This window comes from Cyclopterus lumpus, chromosome 15 (assembly GCF_009769545.1).
Source record: "Cyclopterus lumpus isolate fCycLum1 chromosome 15, fCycLum1.pri, whole genome shotgun sequence".
Lineage (NCBI taxonomy): Eukaryota > Metazoa > Chordata > Actinopteri > Perciformes > Cyclopteridae > Cyclopterus > Cyclopterus lumpus.
Genome location: NC_046980.1, coordinates 13,268,738 through 13,290,160, shown reverse-complemented (window position 1 = coordinate 13,290,160; position 21,423 = coordinate 13,268,738). Strand labels below are relative to the sequence as shown.

The following is a 21,423-nucleotide window of genomic DNA, read 5'->3' as shown; positions in this document are numbered from 1 at the left end:
CGCGCGCTCACATAGCACAGCGCTTCCTCTTCCCGTGCTCGTGCCCGCCAGACAAGAACGATAGAAAATGGCGAGTCAGTGTAAAAGGCAGCAATGCACAATCGACAGGCGCGGCTTTCGGCAGGAACTTGACTCTTGGCGACACAAACTAGTTCACTGTGTAGGTAAGGACAATGCCAATTACACAGGATACCATTTTACCGGTTGAAATGCATATCTGTGGGCCCGTTATCGATGTAAATAACCATCGATTACCGGGCTCTCTCGGGGCATCTCCGAGCGACTTTTTGTCCTCAACTGTTTCCTTCTCACGCGAGCCATCCTGAGCAATTACTAAAATGTTGCATTGTGTGATAATGTTGCAATACTTTTAAGTGGTTCCTTGCTGTTTTTATTGTTTTTAAATCCGAACTGCGGACTTAAGTTATTTAACGTTTCTGGCGTAACGTTAGTTTGTTTAAAGGGCACCGTGCTTGTTTTAAAGGGAGTGTCTCTATGCGTTGCGTCGGCTAAAAGACCCCGTTTGATGAAATGCGCGCTCCCGTGAGATGATACTGTATTTTGGATGGGGGAGGGCTTCCCATGTCCGTGGTGGATGTTTTCAGTTCACATTTAGCTTACTTGCATTTCTCAAATCGCCTCCCGTGTGCGCGCAGTAATGCATTGAGGAAGTGGCTGAGACCCCACTGCTGTGGGAGTTTCCATTTTCGACGACGTTACACTAATAAACTTCTCTAACGTTAGTTTCTCAGTTCCCTTAAAACAAATATGAAAAAGTATTGATGCATTTTGGGTTTAATGCTCGTTGTACTGTGTATACTGCGTTAGGGTAGGACTGTAGGCTAAACTGTAATTGTGTAGTAGGATAGCTAAAGCACTATCTGCAGGACAGGACATAACCTGCATTAAGGGCTTGGACAGGAAGACTTTTAGCTGTTGGCATGGCTTTAGTGTCGGTCTGTGTTGTGGTCGGTCCATCACTTTTGTCCATATATTCCTCCAGCGCAAGCCGCAGGCTGACATTTTTACTCCAACTACTTGAACCGTATAAAATAAGCACGTTCACTCTAAAACCTCTCCCGTTAACAAATGACTTTTGTGCATCTGCTGGCAATTAAATGGGCTTGTTATAAGTATGTGTTTTGTAACTGCTGTTGCTTTTCTTCAAGTGAGGTAGAACAATTTTACATTTCTGCTTTAGCATAGTTTATATTTGTGTTGTTGACTGGCTCTTATTCTGAAATATTTAATTAATAAAACATATCCCCCCCCACCCCATGAACTATATGAAGTTCTCTGTGATACATTTTATAATCCACCATCTCGTTATTCTGTTTCACACATACAGAGAGATGGCTTGCACTTACATTAGTAGTTTTCACCATTTGATGGAAGGGCTTGAAGAAGAGGGAGAGGCCATTTTTAAATCCATGTCTTGCCATCCTCCTTCTTTTGACTCAGTAACATAGCAACAGCCAATATGGAGTCTCAGCATAATCACAAACAGATTGATCACGCAAATGAGGAGCAGAGAGTTGCTTGCTGACCCTAATGTTAAAATCAAATTAGGTTTTTTTTTATTAATGGTTTAATCATAATTCCTATTCACTTTTATCCGTCTCATAGGGAATATGAAACAAATCATTTCCTGTATTGAATGCTTTATTAAGGGGCCATTTCCATTTGACACAGGCTTGCATGCTTTCATGCAATATAAAAGAACATGCAAATGTGTATTACAAGGACAGAAATCTATACGCCTACAGATAAACTGTCTGTTCCTGTTTTTAGTAAGGGTCACTGATATGTTATGCAATATACAGTATTTTACTGCAGTAATCTAATGCCAAAACATGCGTGCAGTATTTTTACTTTAGCAGAATAAAAAACAGAATTTGAAATGGCATTTAAATCACAGGACGAAAAATCTAATTTAAAAGCCAGAACACTGCTTCAGACGCTGCTGATCTCAAAATGTCACATTAAATCAATCTCAATTAAAGTGGCCGCTATGTATAGATCTTATTCAAATGTGTAATATATGTACTAGGCTGTACTATGTGTGCACACAATTATTGACATGAGTTAATGTAGTAGTTTTGTGATGTTTGAGGAAGCAGTAAGACTAAATCTGACGGGTATATCTATTAAGTTTATACATTTTCTTAAGATTTCCTGTCCTTTAAGAGTTATGTGGTGTTGCATGTTAAACATTTTAAGCTTGTGGTTTATTCAGGGCAGGTTAAACGCTGACTTAATAATTATTAAGAGCAAGTGCAGCAAAACAATTTACAGGCTAGCTGAAGCTGTCAACCTACTGTTTGTCAATCATAGTCCAGTTTAACCAACATTTAAGTCCAGACTTTTGTATAATGTTTTAGGCATCATATTTAAACCCACATCACATTATTTGCTGTAATAGTAAAGCTATAACTGCACAGATAATTGTTGGGACTTTGTTACCACCTATTTTACATAGTATTCTGAGTGTGGTTGCTATCAGCTTTAATAATGACTCGGCTAGCGATATGAGTCTGAACAAACTAATTCCAGCTAAGAGGCTACAATACTAGTTGGGCTTTGTGCTCATCATTGAATAGCAAATCGGGAGAGAATAATAGTTTTCTGACTTGTCACCAGCTCCAGCCCAGGACTGCTCCGTTAGTCAGTCCCTTTATGATTGACAAATGTCCCTTGTGTTTGGGCTATAACTGTAATGCTGCAGAGTACATGACAACAGCATCAGTCTGCTTGCTGCAGAATGGCATATTCTGTCCATGACAACAAGGGCATACTTTTGTTTGGCTTTTTGGTGGAGAGGGCTGCACGCCACCACTACCCTGCTGACGCTGAAATGGACATTTTGTCTTTGTGTATTTAATGTGAGCGATAAAACTGCAGGGCCAAGACAAGGCCAATTGTCCCATAGAACAGCAGCCACAATTGTCTGTATGTCTGCCTATACATGTGTTCATAGTCCACCAGCCCCTAGATGTGTCACTGAAAATGTGTGCTCTGTCTGGATTTGGGAAAAGTTATACTGGACCAGCACCAGCTAATATTTAAGAATGCCAGTTATTCATGCTTGCATGTGACATGTGGGTGAGTGGAATTAAGTATGTGCTCAAACAAACAACAAGCAAATATTGACATCAGGCAGATTGTCCTGTTTATTATTTAAACTTTAGCATGGCCCATTTTTTGCTCAAGCTCTGATGCGCTTTTGGCCTACTTTTTCCTTATTTGCTAACCCCCCCCCATCTGGCTGAGGTTTGTTGACATTTTGCGAAATATGACCACCAGCTTGAAAGCTTGCATATGGAATGCACTTTAACTGTGGGTCTGTCTTTGTGTGTGCTTGAATGTATGAGTGAGCATGCACCCCCTTAAATTTTTGCTTAAAATCACGGTGGTCTCATATTTGTTATTCAAAGTTATGCTCTGTGCAGCATTACACCATTTGACTGTCAGTTTGCATCATATTATGTTCAGTATTCATGGAGTGGTTTTCTTTCTCCACTGTAGATGTTCCTCAAAGCTGCCACCTCATTGCCTGTGTAGCGTGATCCAACTACTGTATATTGCTTGTAATGAACACAATGCATTGTAGCCAAATGACATTTCAAACACTTCTTTGCTCATGCCCATGTAATGGCTAAGCTTGTCCTTTTTTGTGGAAAGCATAGTAGGAAACAGTGAATATTTTTTAGATTATTAGGCTTGGTCTGTATGCGATGGGATGAAAATAGTCATGTACTGTAGGTTGACTAATTTGTGCAACTTTGTCATCTCTGCACTCATCCTCAGCCCCCAACCCTGTCTAACATCTTCATAGAGCGTTGCTCAAGGATATCAGTGACCTTCTTCATACAAAAATACACTCTTATGGACATCGCAATCTGAGCATTGGTATAGGTTTTTTGAATATGATACAGTCCTAAAAGATAGAATAATTAATTAAAGATCAATCCCTCCAGTATTTCCAAAGGATGTAGCCAAACATGCTAGATTAAGCAAGGTTTATTTAGGCATCACACTGATTTGATTTTCTGCGAGCTTGTGGTCACTCCTTTTGAGATAGCATGTGTACAGTAGTTAGAGTGGGGGATGGGCCGAGTGGGGGTTGATGCAGCACTGTACACGCTCAGCACTAGAGCGGCAGAGGGATGGGTGGGTCATCTACTGGAAAGAGCACTGCAGTCCTATGATGATGCTAAATGTTAGTGTTTGAGATTGATTTTTGTGATACGCAAATCACAACATATGGAGCTTCAGAATTTAAATTTAAAGCGTTGGAAGGAATAATAGACATTGAAGGAGCTCATGTTGATCTCCCTCCTAATACATACGTTTTGAAAAATACACACACTGTCTTCTTGCTGCGCACCAGGGTTACAGACTATATCTATTGTCGGGAGGGAGAGTATTTGTAGCAAACTAGACACACATTTGTGATTTGTTAGGTGACATGTTTCACTTGGTTTTAGGGGTGTTACTTATAAGTGGACAGATGGAACATGGGTAGCAGAACCCATTGCCTCTGGTGGACAGGTTTCTAAAATAGAAGTCCATGCATTTTTTCCAAAGAAAATATTACATAGCTGGTTATTTTAGATATTTAAACACTTACTGTAGCAGGACATGACCTTTTCCTAGTTTAGTCACTTTTGTTTTGGATTCAATTGAATGAGATCCACAACGAAGACGTATTGTGCTCCTGACAAAGCACTCTAAATATAATAAAACCCTTGTAAATCTTTGGACTCTGGGGTCTTCCTAATAGCAACTATTGATGATGCTCATGCATACTGCAGTATTGTGTAATTTACACCTGAAAATCCAAGATATTTTTCAGAAATTAGTCAAACAATTTAGAAATGTGTGAGTCTATGTGAGAAGTACATTTCCACTGAAGATACTTCTGAAACCATTTGCTGGACCATAACATCTTCTATCCTGGTATATGTAATCTCATATCGTAATAACGATGTATAGGATATTTAGCGTTTTTTCTGGTAATTCATTTTATAAATGTTGTACGGAAATAACCACGTAGTTTTATATACTACTTATTTAATTAGAACTTAAGAGCAAAATAATAAAAAAATTCTGGAAAAATGTAGTCGGTATGTGCTTGTTATTATCAATTTTGAGGACGTCATTGTGATTCACAATATCGCGATATATAATCTCATCACAATATGATTTCAATGAAAGACAATAGATTATCATATTGAATTATCGTCCAGCTCTAGGTGTTTAATACGGATCCAACTTCTCTAACACCTCAATGTAGTGTCCTGCTACAATTTAGGTATGGTATTGAATTCCCTAACAGAACAATGGTTGTTGACAGTATTCATTCAGTCACATTCTGCTTCAAGCATTGACTAATGGAAAATTAGGTTACATGTTTGTAAATGTCAAATTAGAATAGGTTTTGAATCACATTTATGTCAGTTTCATTTGTCTCACAATATTGTCGGAAATGTATTGCATCGAACATGCACTGTGTCCTGTACTAGCACTGCACAATTACACGGGGGTTGCTCAGTGCATTTGCGCTTAGGCTGAAAATGAACCTTTTTGCTTATTGCGGCAGCAATAAGCAATAAAAAGGGTTTTTATCACGCAATATGTTCGACTTCTAGACACAGTGACGTACAGCGTAGGTTAAGGTTAGGAATCGGATTTAAGGGGGTTAAGCTGATCGTAGATCTGTGGGATTTCTTTTTCTAAGTGCTGGTGGAAAGAGTGCTGCACACTCCTAATAATTCCTTTTTCTGATTGGCTAGAGATCTAGGTCATAAGAAGGCTTAAGTCTAATTCATGGTTTCTGCAGCCGAGTGACCTCAATGTCATCTCAAGTCCGAGAGAACCTGTACGGACCCATTTTGTGGATGTCCACGTGCATTCCAAAATTGTGTGCTAGAACAGTAAAATCGGCGGTCCTATTCTTGTGACACGGTCACACTTACCGGTTTCTGTTTTTTTACTTCTGTTCAGCCAATTGCCATCATTTTTTCTAGTACGCATTTATGTGGAGACGTGACTGTGTACACATACCCCATATAATATCTACCTGCTCTCCGCATCCATCCAGGAGTATGTAAGCGTACATAAGCTCCACGAATAGATCTCAGAGAAAGTTTCATGGTCAAGATTTGTGGCGAATGCTAAACTTTAGTTATTTTTTAAGTCACAATCCCAAACATAGCTGTTCAGTTTCACAAAAGGGATTTGCTTGTTTTTCTTCTCTTTATGCGATTTGCTTTTGCTGTTGGTCATACTTCGTAGTTTTAATGCTCCACTTTATTGACAAAAGGATCATTCATACATGTTTAGAGTATTGAAAATTATAGTACCGGTACATTACAGCCTTGTTAGACACTGTTACCAAATAACTCATGGTGAAATAGGTTCTTAAAGACTTCAACTGCCTTAAATTGTACTAATACCAGACCTCAAAAGTCATTGCATTATCCTGAATTTGAAAAGTAATCAATTTGATCTGATCTTACTTTTTGATTTATTCTTTTTGGGTGCAGCAGCTTCTGAAGTGTTGATAGTCTGTAAAATCAAATTGAACCTCAACCTAAATTTAGCCTGAAATTTAAGCAGTGTAAGTAAGTCTAAAAATATCACTCGGCTAAGAGGAATTGCTCTTCTGTGTACTTGTTTCCTGACTGGAAAGCTTGGTTGAAAGCTACTGTCCAATGTCCCAATGTATGGCAGGTTTCCCAGGTGCGTAAGCTTAATTACACTCATCTTGTTTCTTTATCTGTAACTTACTTTGAAGAGTAGTTATTTTAAAAGTCTGGCAAAATAGTATTTTCTCCATTTTCTATTAAAAATAAATAAAAAAATGTTTCAGTACAGTTTAAAAAAAGAAGTCCTTATAACATCCCTATTAATAGGAGAGTTATGAGAAAGATAAATGGCATCATTGTATGAATGGAAAGAGAACTACATTCAACATTACTACAGCATATGTTCACATACCTCAGTGAGAGTTAAGCTGTGCTTTCACTCAGCTATAAACTACCCGGAGGCAAGCCACAGTATGTATTTGGAGTAAATTAAAAATAAAACACTCCGATAAGGGTTGGAAATAGCTAAATGGTTTTGAATCATCATTCTCCTCACATAGAGCAAGATGATTGACATGAATGAGTAACTCTCCCAGTAAAGGAAAGATATGCAATAACATTTCTGAATAAAAGACAAAATCTTCTAATTAGGCTCAATGACATGTCATCAATGCAATTGTTCCCTCCTAGCTAGCCTTATTAACCTGATATCTTTGTCCTGACTGAGGTTTTGATATAATTAGGTATTATGCCTGCTGGCAAATAATACTGGGCTACTTTCTTATTTTTCTCATTATCACTTTGTACCTTTGTACCCCACTCTCCTATTGTATCTGGGCGCTGATCACTGTAGATTAAACTAGATATGTGTAGTAGTGGCTCATTTGTGGCCTAATTCTCTCGAGTTAATTAGTTGGTGAACGTTCTTTCAAAGAGGAAAGATACCTGAAAAGACTGAACGGTACAGTGTTGTTTCTGCATCCAAAAGTGTGTTTCGTATGGCAACTATAATTAAGTGTAGGGCACTAAATACAGTGAGGTGTTCTATTCTGTTGATAATACATTTGAACTGTGGCCATTATTCCATTTTTATACTCATTTATTTTGTAGAGCATGCATGACAGCTATACACGTCATCAATATTTTATCCTTTGCACATGTAGGCAGCTTGGTCTTCTAAATTTAAGTTTCTGGTTTTGTGCAAAGAGGTTTTCTTTCTTCATTAGTCACTACACCCCAGTAGCTGTCAGTAGGAACATGTTAATATTGCCTCAAAGTCATGGTTTACATTGTGACACATTTTTAAATGCCCGAAACTGAATTCCTAAAGAGTAGTTTGATGTCATGGCACTGCACTCTCAAACGAAAGTGGATGACCTACTTTTCTCTCCCTGCCTCTGAAATATTTCAGAAATAGGATTGGATAGCTTCAGCTGAAGTCCTGTGCACTAACCCAGAAACAGACTCACGCTGCAGCTATAGGCAAGGCTGTGTTTCACCACTCCCCCCCACACACACACCCTCTTTATGTTTGGCTGTTGAAAAGTGGGTGGGAATTTGTTGAGAAGCAGAGCGAGGGCATTTTAACAGATGACAGCTTTTATTGAATTCACTGTGAGTTTAGGAAGAGAGAAGACAATAAGGGTACATCTCTTTTTTTCTTTCTTTTTTTTACTTATCTGTGAAGACATACTGTAAGTAGATGATCAATTCAACACGTTTGGTGAATTTAACTTGTGAGAATCATTTTGATACAGGTTTTAATACTACAATAGCTTTAATGTTCAATGCCTACAAAAACATGTTTTTCATAGTTTTTTTAACAGCCATCCATTATGTTTTTCGTTGTCAGAATGATATGTTTCTTGACTTTTGTTTTGTTAGTGCGGCGCACATAGTTTAAGATCCAGTTCTATAGACAGATGTTACCTCTGACCTCTTTAGCAGTAAGCAGACATTGCATACTGTGTTAATGCACTGTTAAGCAAAGTCCTCTGCAGCATAACACAATGTATTTTTTGGGACTGTAAGATGCCACCATCTCATCGATAATGCATATACAATTTTTGCATTAGCCGGTAAATGTGATATAGGCTGTTTTGATAGAGACTTGTAAGTTGCTTAACTGTGAACTCTCATTAAGTGGACGGAAGATTTAGTTTTGGTACAATTCCCAATCTGCAACATTGCAAGGATACTTTGACATCAGTCTTGTTTCTGCCTGTTTCATTTTAGCATTACAGCATTAAGACCCTCCCAACTCAGTAGGTGCTTTAGTTGCCTGGCAACAGAAGGATGGAGTGCATGCATTTACTGTTGAAGTAAAAACCTGGGGTGAAAGATGATGATATGCGTTTTTATAGAAGCAGGTGCTTACAGGGATTGCCAAGATAAAATAAAAAGACAAGCCTTGTTAAATGGATAGGACATCATGTTAAGTGTCAGTGACTTACAGTAGACCAGGCTCTACTGTAAAAAACATTATTTTTGGCCCTTGGGCGGATATTATTGTTTTAAACAGTGACGCATCTCTGTTCTGCTGCAGTAAATCTGAACTCTTACTATCAATATTTTTTTATACGTGTGTGTGTATATATATATATATATATATATATATATATATATATATATATATATATATATATACATACATATACGGTACATATACATACACACACACACAGTTTGCAGCTGCATAACTATTTCATTTAATGTCTTCCCCAGGTTTTGAGAGCATTCTCGAAGGTCTGTTTGGTCCAGAGCTGGTAGAAGACCTCACATTATTTAAGGGTAAGAATCTCAGGACTATTTCAATTTCATGAATGGTGGCCATGATCATACAGGCGTATGGATGACATGAATTTCATTGTCAACCAATTTTGTGGTTCAAGCATTATGTGTCATCTGTTCATTATGACACTGCTGCTACATTGTACCATCTGGTACCCCTCTATATTCACTCTACAAGACAGCCCCTCTGGCCGCAGAAGAGAAGATGCCTTGTGTTCCTACAAAGTTGGTGTTTTGGATGGCGTGGGGCGAGTGCAAAAGTCTACAATGTCCTACAGACATTTTTACAATACATGTGGTAGTAAGACAATAGTGGACATTATTTGGGATTTAAATATATTTGCAGTGAGAGGACGGTCAAAGTCTAAGTAGACTTTCTACAAGTGCAGTTGGGTACGATGGCTGCTGATGTTGAACTGAATCAATCTACTCCTGATTCAGTCAGTCTCCCTAAAACAGGTCAACACTTTGACAGGCATTGATTTGAGCTTTCGAGTTGGCTATAAATACATGTTGTTTAGAAAAACTAAATGCCAAATATTTGTCACACAATTGTATTTTATTTCCTGTCCTTCTTTTTATATCCATAGACTTTGAGCCGACAGCCGTGTCTGACTGGTCATTTGATGAAAATTGTCTTTTCTGTTGTTTGAGACGAGACAAAGTAAAGGTAAGACTTTCTTTCAAAATTATATTCAGATGTGTGTGGGGGGTGGGGGGGGAGTAGATGATGAATGGATGAATGTTAGGAGTGCAATAAAAGTGCCCATGCTCTCTAATCTGCCGGGGTTTCCTCGTAGAATTAGTTGCCATTAGTTACCTAAAGTTTGAAGTAATCGGTCTGAATAGAATTAAACAGAGTAAAACTAAATCTTCTTCATGCTTTGTTCAGTTTATATGTATCTTATTTAAATTTGAAGACCACGAATTTAACAGTTTTGTCATTTTACAGGAACACCTAATTGGCTTAAGCAACGAGGAGCTTGAAGATACAGCTAAACCTCTCCTCGTTAAAGATCCAAACACAATCAACAAACTAGAGAAACAAGCTGAGGAATTTCTCAATGCAGTCCTCAGCAAAAAAGGTGAGTCTTCATGTTTCAGTTAAAGAGTGGGCTTAGTGCAGAAGTATTTTGCATTATGACACTAATGTGCTTATAACAGGTGAACCTGCCTAACAAGATGGCGTACACTTATGCTTTTGTTAATTATGAATGTTAATGTTCTTTTCATTCATTATAATTGTTCCAACTACATCAGTTATGGCCTTATGGAAAATTACTTTAGCATGTATTGTTAATCTTACCTCATATTTGTTTCCCTTCAGATGTGCCAAATTTCTCTGACCCACACATTCCAGTAGTGGCTCGAGAAATCCTTCAGAGAATGATCCGACAGTTCGCTGCCGAATATACCTCAAAAACCAGCTCCCCTCAGGACAGTGGCTCTGATTCCCAGCCTTGCTTTGACCAAAGCCCACCCTTGCTCTCAGGGGCTGCTCCTTCTACCAGCCCTGCTGCCACCCTGGCTGTGCCTGCACACAACCAGAACCCCGTCCTCAGCAAGCTCCTCATGGCTGACCAGGATGCTCCTCTTGACCTCACCATCAAGAGGCCCCTGGCTGTGCCTCGTGAACAAGGTAGTGTGAACTTCAACGCATCTGTGACGGAGCAGCTGATTCATGCTTCAACAAGTGCACTGGTAAAATGCCAGACTCAACTTAATTGAAACTAAATGGATTTTTTTCCTTTTCCTTTTTTACAGATGGAGTTCTGGACTTATCTATCAAAAAGAATCGCTGTAGCAGCAGCAGCAGCCTGCCTGTCCGTAGTCCCTGCCTTCTCCAGCCACATCCATGCTCAAAGGGTAAGATGGCTTTCTTTTTCTTTGTCGCTTTAGTCTCCAGTCTTTAGGCAGCAATGCTTTTGAGGATATCTCACGTTGTAGTTGAGGATAACTCATAAAATACATTTGTAATGAACGTTGCGTGTAGTGAATCAATGCATAGACATTAGCTGAAATTTGAGTCCTGAAATTGGAGATCACCCAGCCAGTTGATGGCTTGATAACATTAACAGCCAGTTAGTGCCTTGATAAAAGTGAACAGAAACAAACAAGGTTGTGCTAACAGAAGTGTTTTTTGCCACAAAAAAACATGGTAAAGGGTTTTACCTACTGCAACAGATTGAAATATTCCATGTGCGTCCACTACTGGATTCTGCTTTTAAACCTCACTCCAGTGCGTCCTTGTGGATGCAGTTTGTATCATGCTGCCATTCAAAATAACTGACCTTGCAAACTTATAGTTAATGCAGCTGCCTGGTCCTAATTTATTGTCTAATAAGTCACTGGTATCGCCAGCTCCAGACTGATTGGGCAACATCTTGTACATTTGTGAGCTACTGTGGCTTAGAAAGATTCTGTCAGCGCTGTCTCGTTTTTTTGATGATTATTGTCTGGCAAGGCACCAGCTGGCCTGATGATGATGATGATGATGATGATGATCTACTGAAGGACTTATAGCCGTGCTATTATTATTGCATCTTGCTATACAAAACTCTCCTTGAGGACTGTAGTCCTGCATAAATGCAGTAGAAAGTAGATTTTTATTTAAACAGAATCCTCAGAGACTCAATTGATTCTCAATGATGTGGTTGTAGTATTAGGGGTGTTCAAATACATGATTTCACATTTCCACGCCATGTTCCTCTCCCAAGGAAGGATTGCATTCAGTTGTTTTAATCTCAAAACGTAAGCATCGCTTGTACGTCTGTTACTGGTAACGCAAGTATTTTTCATATCATACATACTTCAGATAAACATGATGCCAACTTTATCTGCAGAGCGTAGTCACTCATACTAAGTATTAGAAAATATACATACCCTCTAATGTTGTCATCCAAATCAGAGGGCTGTATTTTAGATTTAAATTGCTTTCTCTGGAGACACATTTCGATTTGACCCAATTCTTGGATCAAACATTTGAGACAATATCTGTATCTAAATAGGATTTATTTTATTTTGTAGTTTTGTTCTTTTTTGTTTTCCTTGAGAGGAAAGCCTCTTGATGCTATTATACCCATCTGGCCTTGAATCGCCTATAATTAAATTTTGATATGGATTAATTAAGCACCAGTGGCTTTGCATGCTGCTCTTCTGCTGCTTTGATGGCAGATATGATCTAAAAGTGATGATCATTCCTAGCAGTATAAAGCTGGCTCAGATTTTCATCTTTCGTTGAATATGATTTACAACATGCATGCTGTCCTTAGTGTGAAGGTAGTCCTCAGTGAATTACATTTTATCTTTGAGGGGAAAAAATACTATCCCTTTTTTGAATTATTTTTGATCCAACTGCAGATACATTTTCTTCTTAATAAATAGTGCATTTTTTCCCTTTTTTATGTGATCACACTTCAGTTTTGACTTTGATACACATAACCCTCGACTGGCTTACTCTTTTTATTTCTGCGCTTGTTCGCTGGTAACGTCACCCACAAAATGTCAAGAGCTTTATTTGCATTAGTCATTTTGTATGACAGTGTGCCCTGCTTAACAGCTATGTGCCAAGCTGCCTTACTACAAATAATGCCTCCTTCTGGCTATGCTTTTTGAACCAAGACCTTTTATGTATTCCAATTATTGCCTTTTTCTTTGCTTTTTGTTTTTATTGTTTCTTTGCCCTTTTTTTGTTTATTTCTTATGTTGATGCAGATTTTGTAAACTATCATCCCAGCAAGCAAATAAAAAAATTTCAAACTTGAGACTTTTTTTGTTCTTAAAAAACATATACACAACCTTGCAGTCAGTTATTTTTAAAGATAGTGATGTTACCAAAGCAAGGTCATATAATAAAGGAGTGGCCAACATCCTCCCCTCCCCAACCCATCCTCCTTTTAGAAAAAGAGAAAAAGGCAATGTGCAAGCTCTGCTTACACCCAATTTCCTTCCATTCAATCAGGCGATCCTTGAGAGCGGACGGGCAAGTCGGGCTGTTTATGAAGAGCCTACAGGATGGGAGGAGGAGGGAGAATATCAGCCACTCCACCCGTTATAAGCCTTCCTCGTCTCTTGCATACGCGCTGCACATCAAAGAGGAGCCAGATCTGGAGAGCGACCCAGAGTCACCTCTCAGCCGCAGCTCCAGACCTACTGACCTTTTCAAAAATGGATCTGCTTCCTGGAATTCCAAAAGTAATTTTGGGGCCCTGCTCAAACTCAAAACCAACAGTGAGGCTAGTGAGCACCTAAAAGACATACCCAGGTTGTTGGAAGCTGCTGGACTTTGGTCAAAGTCACTTGCCTATGAGAAAGGAAACCTCCAGGAGGCTTGCAGGGACCACGGCCTCTCGCTTTCTCATTCATCATCTTTTGACCTCAAGATTCCCCAGGTGCGAGTTTTGGCAACAGACCCATCTTGGGATTCCCTGTCCACTGTGTATTCAGGATTAGCTTGTGAGAACAGTCTGGGAAAGGCACTTCGTTCCATTCTACCAAGGCAGATCCAGAAAAAGAGCAGTGGTGGTTTCAGTAGCTCAGGTTCAGAGAAGGAATTCTGGCCTCAAGACACTGATCGCAAAGCCTTGCGGGGAAGCTATCCTCTGGATTCAGAGTCGGACCTCATTAACAAGCAGCCAAGGAAGAAACGTGGGCGATACAGACAGTACAACACTGACCTGCTCGAGGAGGCTATTGATGTGGTGATGGGTGGGAAAATGAGTGTGTCTAAAGCCCAAACGATCTATGGCATACCACACAGCACCCTGGAATACAAAGTTAAAGAGCGACTGGGGACCTTAAAACATCCACCCAAGAAGAAACTGAAGCTGATAAAGATAGAGGAGCAGAGTGTTTCACATTCCCCAGAGAGGAAAGAATTACAGAACTCCCAGCACATTGTTTCTGAGAAAAGAGAGGGTACATCTGAAGAAAACGGAAATGATTTCCATGATGGAAGTCTCTCATCAAATGAGTGATTTATAATTGTAAAGTACTTGTAAATATGTACTTTCACCAGACAGATATTGCATTTGCCAGACAGTGGTAGTAGCTGACTTGTTTTCCCATACAACCCTAATAATTGTATGTAATATTTATACCAAAATACCCCTATTTATTATTACCTTATTTTATTTTACCATTGTAAACACTCAAAATGTCTCCCTGCCCTAGATATTGTGCCTGGAAGGCATACTTGCTATTTTGTAATTATAATATACTACAGTATATTGTAGATTTAATTTCAGTTTATTTATTCAGGTTATGTTTTAAAAACTATAATTTCCTGGCTCCATGAATTAATTATTAACATGCAGAACCAAATTGAATCATCTCTGAGGAAGTGGCACCCCTCAGTGTCTTCTCCCAGTACTGTTCAGAGCACTTGGTCCTATTTTCAAAGAGAGAGTGTGTATATAGTTAGTTCTACTGTGTATTTAGGCCTTTATGGATAGCAGTGAAAGTCTCTGTCACGGTTTCGCAAATGCACATCTGAAATAGACACTGGAGATGTAAGAACAAAACTGTTTGTCCAAACACTATTATATTCAGAGTATGTGTTCATTCTAAACACTATATTCAAAATATTTATTTATTATTTTTAGTCTGTTGGAATAACATTGTGTGTTCACTTTCCCTTTGAATCCAAACGATGATACGTTTGTGCCACCCATATTTTCTTCTGTATGTTTTGCCGTCCGATATGAATGGTATGATTTTTATTTATTTTTTACATTGCCTTCACTGCACTCAGGATACATTTAGATTGGAATGCAGTACTTGTCAGTCAAAGACAATGTCTCTTATCAGATAGTGGATCACTGTACACACTTATATATACCTCGGCTACAGAATCATTGCCTCATGCAAGTCCCCTCTGATGGGAAAGGATAACATGCCCAAATCCCCCTTTTTGAGGTTACATTTCAGGATGTCTTACTGACAAATATGTGTGTCCTACTCTCAGATGACTTCACAACATACCTTAACTAGTTATCGGTAGCATTTTAGTGCCAGTGTAAGCCTTCAGATGTCAGGTATTATCTCTGGGAACGTCTTTCGCTGAGACACAAGAAGGGCAGAATCTTTCTTTTTCTATTTACGATGTATGAACGTATTATACATATACTGTACATACATAGACATCTAGCTTGCCAATGGCACATGATAAAGAATGGTCTCTTCAGGATAATTAACAACTCTCTCCTTGTTCGTGAGGATGACACTCCGTTATTGTGACCTAATTATCACCTAATTATTCACTTTCATGAAAGGTGCACTAGCTAAACTCTTGGTATCAGATTCATTTTAACTCTAGATTACATTCAGGTATATTTAAGTGTTTGCTGCAGAAAAAAAGAGATAATAAGATTAGTTCTATGTTCATTTTGGTTTCAATAAAATCTAGAAGCATTGTCATTTTTAGAAGCTCTTAGTTCACAGTCATTATTTTATAAAGAAACTAAACTTTTATCGAGCAATATTAGCAGATAGATCTTAACATACTGGTTGACTGTGCTAGCTTATTAACATTTGCTAGCTAGCCAAATTAACTTGTTGGCTACTGTTATATTCACGCGTCAATCACATCAACCTTTTTATGTTACCATGGCAAAAATTCAATGAAAATACATGTCTTGTTGAGAAGGTGTGTGTGTGTGTGTGTGTGTGTGTATATAATACCATCTCAGCCTGAGCATCTAATTTGCAAGTAATTGATCCATAAAAAACTGCTTTATAGAGGCTATAAATTACAGAAGGTTGGGTCATGGTGCTGTTACTATACATTAAAGTTTAAAAAAAAAAATTTGACAAAAAAAAGGCCTGCCCCTGTTGCCAATACATGCCATTTTCATTGAATTTTAGCCAAGTGGACTCTGCAGAGGGAACTCTGTGTTTTTGACTTGTTTTGCCCTACCAGGACACCTCATTGTGCATTATCATTTATACCTCAGGACATTCCAGAATATGGGATAATGGCCCATAATTCTTTCATCAGGTTGATGCACAACTCGAGTAGATCTTGGTTAATATTTTTTGCCAACACTGCAGGATTTTAGATGTACACAATGTTGCTTAGATGGACGTTGATGTTTTGATAAAAATAAATGATTCCTTCACTACAAGCATTAGTTCAGAAGTTATATTTGCAGGCATATAATACATACAATTGCCTAGATTGTAAACATTTTTTAGTGAGATTTGGTAGTAACATATAGTAAAGGGACTTGCACACATTACTTATTACTTGTATGTCAATAGCAGTGTTGTCAAACACCAGTTTAACTTTATGTTAGATGGTAAACTTGTCTGGCTTCTGTGTTTTTATTGTTTTATAAATTCAGGAATTCTTTAGTTTTTTATGTTTCCATTTCTTGCCACTTTAGGGTTAAAATCTTCATTATGTGTAACTAATGAAGGACTTTGAATTGCATATAATGTTCATCATACATATTCAAAAAATGTCTGAATATCTTTTGGCTTGGTAAAAAAATTCACATATGATTAAGTAAAAACAAATCACTGATTCACTTTCATTGATTACATTATTCTTGCATTGACAATCACTCAGCATTACTCAAAAGGACACTTTATTTTCCCATTCAGAGCATTAAATGCATTTCAATTAATATATTACAAGCGCGTTTGTTGTGCTGGCAGGTAAACAGGTTATTGCGCTCCTCACTGACTATTGTAGCAAATCTAATGGTTGACTACCTCAATCTGGAAAACCCATATCACAGTCTACTGTGTTGTAGATTGTGATATGGCTGTTTTAATGTAGCATTTTTTCATTTACACAACACAGTCCATTGTAAAAATCTTAAAGCCAAATAGTTTATAGAAAGAGCTGTCATACATTATATAAGATGGCAGAACATCTGTCAAAGTGCAACCGTTTGTAAACATTTCAGTGTATCTGTGAAATTAATCGTGCCCCGCTCTATTTATTATTTTCTTTGTCTCAACACTTGTCTTTTCATTTTGGGGTGGGGATGTTATTCAGACAGTTATGACCAAAAGCATTTTTTATTATCCCCTGCTTTGGATAAACTATTTTTCCTCAAAGTGGAGGAGTTTCATCCCCTTATATACCTACTCAAACTGATACGTTTAGAATTATTTTATGTATGCAGTCTTTATTAATTGATACTTACAAATTAATGGTTTTATCATCAATTCAGTAACCATGAATGTAAATTGCTTTGATCAAACAAGAACTAATTCACATAGTGTTTATAGACACAAGTAGATCATTTTAGACTAAAGATATATTTAACTCTCTTTCATTATCGATGTGGAGGGACAACAGTTAAGATTGTCCCTCTATATTCTGACGCAAGTTGGGTATCTTTTGCTTGTTTAATATAATGTATGTGGACAAAAGTCGAGTGACCCTGTCCATACAAATATATGTACAGATAACGTATATTTGATTTAACATTAACAATGTGTACAGGAATGACACTGGATATGTTGTGCATGATTTGACAAAGTCATATGTGTCAGTGGGAAGTTAGTTGTATATTGTGAAAGTTTATCTTTAAGGCAGTTTTATTGAAAGTACTGGAGTGTTGGTGTGTTTACCGTCAAGTCAACAATGTATAAATTAGAGTGTACTGTGAACGTGAAATATCCCTAAACCAGTTCTCAATCTGGTTAATGGTTCACTGAAGATGTATGATGAAATATAGTAGTTCGTAATCGACAGATTATCTACATCCCTAATGTGCAGTATATGAACATCGTGGAAGAGTTAACACAAATTGGTTTGTGTGCTTGTGAAATATTGTGGAAATGAGTTTAGTTTGCTTCTGCTTGTTATATTTCTGGACGAAAATGGCATGTACACTCTGTCAGTTCCTTACTGTAATGCTAAGTGAAACAAAGAGCGAAACCCTCAGGGATGAAACACTTACCACTCATTATTCAGGTACTCCACTTTACTCCTTAGACCTTGCAAAGAGGGATGTGAAGTTGATGAGCTTAGCAAAAAAATTGGTCCGGTGCCAGTTCCAGCAAATGTTATTTTTTAATCCCGACAAAATATTTTCTAATCTCAAAAAGTTATATTTGAGACATGTTGGCATGCTGTAGAAATAATTTAGTTTGCAGCCCAAAAAAGTAGAACATCCTTTCACAGTTTTATTGTTTTTAATACTTTGTTACACACTGAATGTCAATATAACCTCATTGCGAGTAAGATGGTATTTCATTAATAACTTTCTCTCCAGTCCAGTGCCTCAAACAGCACATATTTGATTTAAAAATGTTTTTTAAGCAACACTAAAACTGTATTTCTGGGGACTTCAACAACAAGTTCTAAGACTCACACCTCCTACTTCAAAGGTTGTATTGTTAACATTGCAATTTAAAGCTTAAATCTGGAATGTTTTTGAATCACTATTCTATTTGTTAGTCCATTTAGTGGAGTATACTAACATCAGTTTGACACTGTTAGTTTGTAAGTATCTATTTCAAACAAATTTTAGATGATGCTCAACTGATCATTTTCTGACTACATGTGCAACATGCAGTTGCCAGCACCTCTTGCTCAGCAGCACACGCTGTGAGAAAAGCTACTTCAATTCATCATTACTCAGCATAGCCTTGTGACATGTCACCTCAGGGATCCAGATGTGGTTTCATTTGTGTGTTCCTTTTCTTGTTAAAAGACCACAAAGAATCTTGGGAAGGATTTTTTTTTTTTTACAAAGAAATAACCTTTTCAGTAAGATTTATATATTTTTGCTGTATTGGTATAAATGTTCAAAGGCTCTTGGAGGGTTTTGTAATAGAGCTACCTCACTCAAAAAAACGTAAGCCAGAAATACAGAAACAAGCCCCCACCCAAACAAAACCTCACACGTATTACAATAACAAAATGTGCATGTTGCGCTTGATTTTACTTTTAATAGATAATTTGTCTTAAGTTGTTGAGCACTTGTGTCTAAATGTCATTTGTTGCACTATTTATTAAATACATGAAAGCCTGACAAAAATGATGTACACTATATTCCCCCCATATGTATTTGCTCTTTAAGGTGATAAACATGTGTATGATTTGTTGTTATCAAAATGGGCAACCATTACTAAATGTCTTGTGCATGTGTAAGATTTCCTCGATGTATACGGTAACTAAAGGCACCACTGTGCAAAAAAGAAAAATATTATAGCTGTAACAATGTAATTGGTTCACTGGTTGAAAGATTCACTTTTAAAATGACCTATTCTTCTAATAAATATGCAATGATAAACATTGTTAAACATTTGTGAATTATTTCACACATAAATTTAGCTTCACTACTTTTTGACAAGTTGATTAGGAACTTTTAGAGATGAAGGGACATATGTCTTCATAAGTGTAATAATCACATACCATTCAAGGGTATTAAGCAATGTTGCTTCTTCTTGATGTGCAATTTCATCTATTTTGTTCTTTGTTCCCTCAGTGAGCCTCTTGACTTGCCTATTGCAAAGGCAAAAGACCTGCAGTCCTCCTCCACGCTGGAACAGTTCATGGCCAAACTCTGTCACCACCATCAGAGACAGATGGTAAATGCCATCGGCTTTCTACAGACGGAGGTCAAAGCACTGGCATCTTCCAATACACAACAAGCCCCTAAATCTACCTCTGCAATCCAGGTAACGGCTTGTTCTACTGCAAAATCCGGCGCAGTCACCCGTGAGAAGTCATGCCCTGAGCTAAAGTTTCTCGGTGTATTAACTCCCAAGTCAGAAGTCCAGGATATGTCCCATTCTATCCCAAGCAGCTGTGCAATGAAAAACGTTCCAGAGAATGCCGTTTCGCTGAAAACATCGTCTAGCCCTGCTTTGGATCTTCGCAGCCCTGGGTCAGGGAGCAACCAAGCTTTGGTCACTCCCACTGCTAATCCAATGGAGGCAGAAAACAACCGGAATGGTGATCATGCCCCTCTTAAGATGAAAATCATGACCAGCAACGTTGCTGCTGGTAAGAAGTTATCATGTGTGCTCAACACCTCTCTTTCATCTCACTCTGACACTTTGGAGGACAGACAGGGTAACTCAAATTCATCCAACAGAACAGAAACTCATAGTGCCAGACTCAGCTCCTCTGTGAAAAGACACAATCAGACTAGTCACACACATCAAGCAAGGCAGAGAGAGGCTCTCGGGCATGCCAAAGATAAACCAGCAAACCTGTTTTCAGTCCACATGACCATACCTTCAGACTCTCCACGGACTGCCAGGAAGACCATCAAGTCATCTTCGGATCATCGGATCAGGGACTCTGCTTGCAGGGGAATAGCTGACCCTGATCTTGGCCACTGTGACATTGTTTTTATTGACAAACCAATTACAGAGTGTTTTAAGGAACAGCGGCGCAGCATGCTTCCACGCCGCAATGCCAGAAAAAGCACCAGAGGACATATGTATTCAGATGAAATCTGGGAGTTAAAAACTGTCCGTACATTGGCTGGGAGGGGCAAGTGTCCTAATCCAATGCCTGAGCTTATCACATTGGTCACCCCAAAGCAAGTGCTTTCGAAGCCTGAAGGTGTACCACCTGTGGATATGCCCTTTGCTGGAGAGTGCAGAGAGGCAATGAATCAACCAATGTCCACAGAAGAGTCCGATGAGAGCGGGATACCAGCAACAAGAGATAAGGTGGAGGTAGCAGCCAGTGAAGTAGATATTCTAGTTGAAACTAGTCAGACGGACCAGTGTCAGAGAAAGGGGAAGTCTTCTCCTTCATCTCCGATTAGGCCTCCTACAGAAAACAAAGAAACAGATACGAACACAGATGTAGAACAGAATACGACTGGAGATTCGGGGACAACGGCAGAAAGTGAAGAAAGTGTTGCTCAGGCTCCATTTGAAGCAGAAAAAGAAAACAAGCCTGAGCTTCAAGAGGACATACGTCAAAGTAATGACCAAATAGTCACAGAAACTGTAGTGGAACCATCAGAGAATATTTCCACAGAAGAAGATGAGCCCCAGATTTCATTAGTGCACAACAGTGAGCCTGTTCAAAATAGAGCCCCATCACCGGTGGCTCAAG

The 21,423-nt window shown here is 38.4% G+C and overlaps 1 protein-coding gene across 1 annotated transcript; it reads left to right on the top strand.

Annotated features, from left to right (window-relative positions):
- Positions 1-49: 49 nt before the first annotated feature.
- Positions 50-19,657, top strand: LOC117744302 (ligand-dependent corepressor-like). Its single transcript, XM_034552498.1, has 7 exons — positions 50-164; positions 9,315-9,380; positions 9,971-10,050; positions 10,333-10,465; positions 10,708-11,019; positions 11,145-11,289; positions 13,342-19,657. Exons 1-7 carry the CDS (start codon positions 68-70, stop codon positions 14,354-14,356), a joined length of 1,848 nt encoding a protein of 615 aa, XP_034408389.1. The 5' UTR covers positions 50-67; the 3' UTR covers positions 14,357-19,657.
- The last annotated feature ends 1,766 nt before the right edge of the window (positions 19,658-21,423 follow it).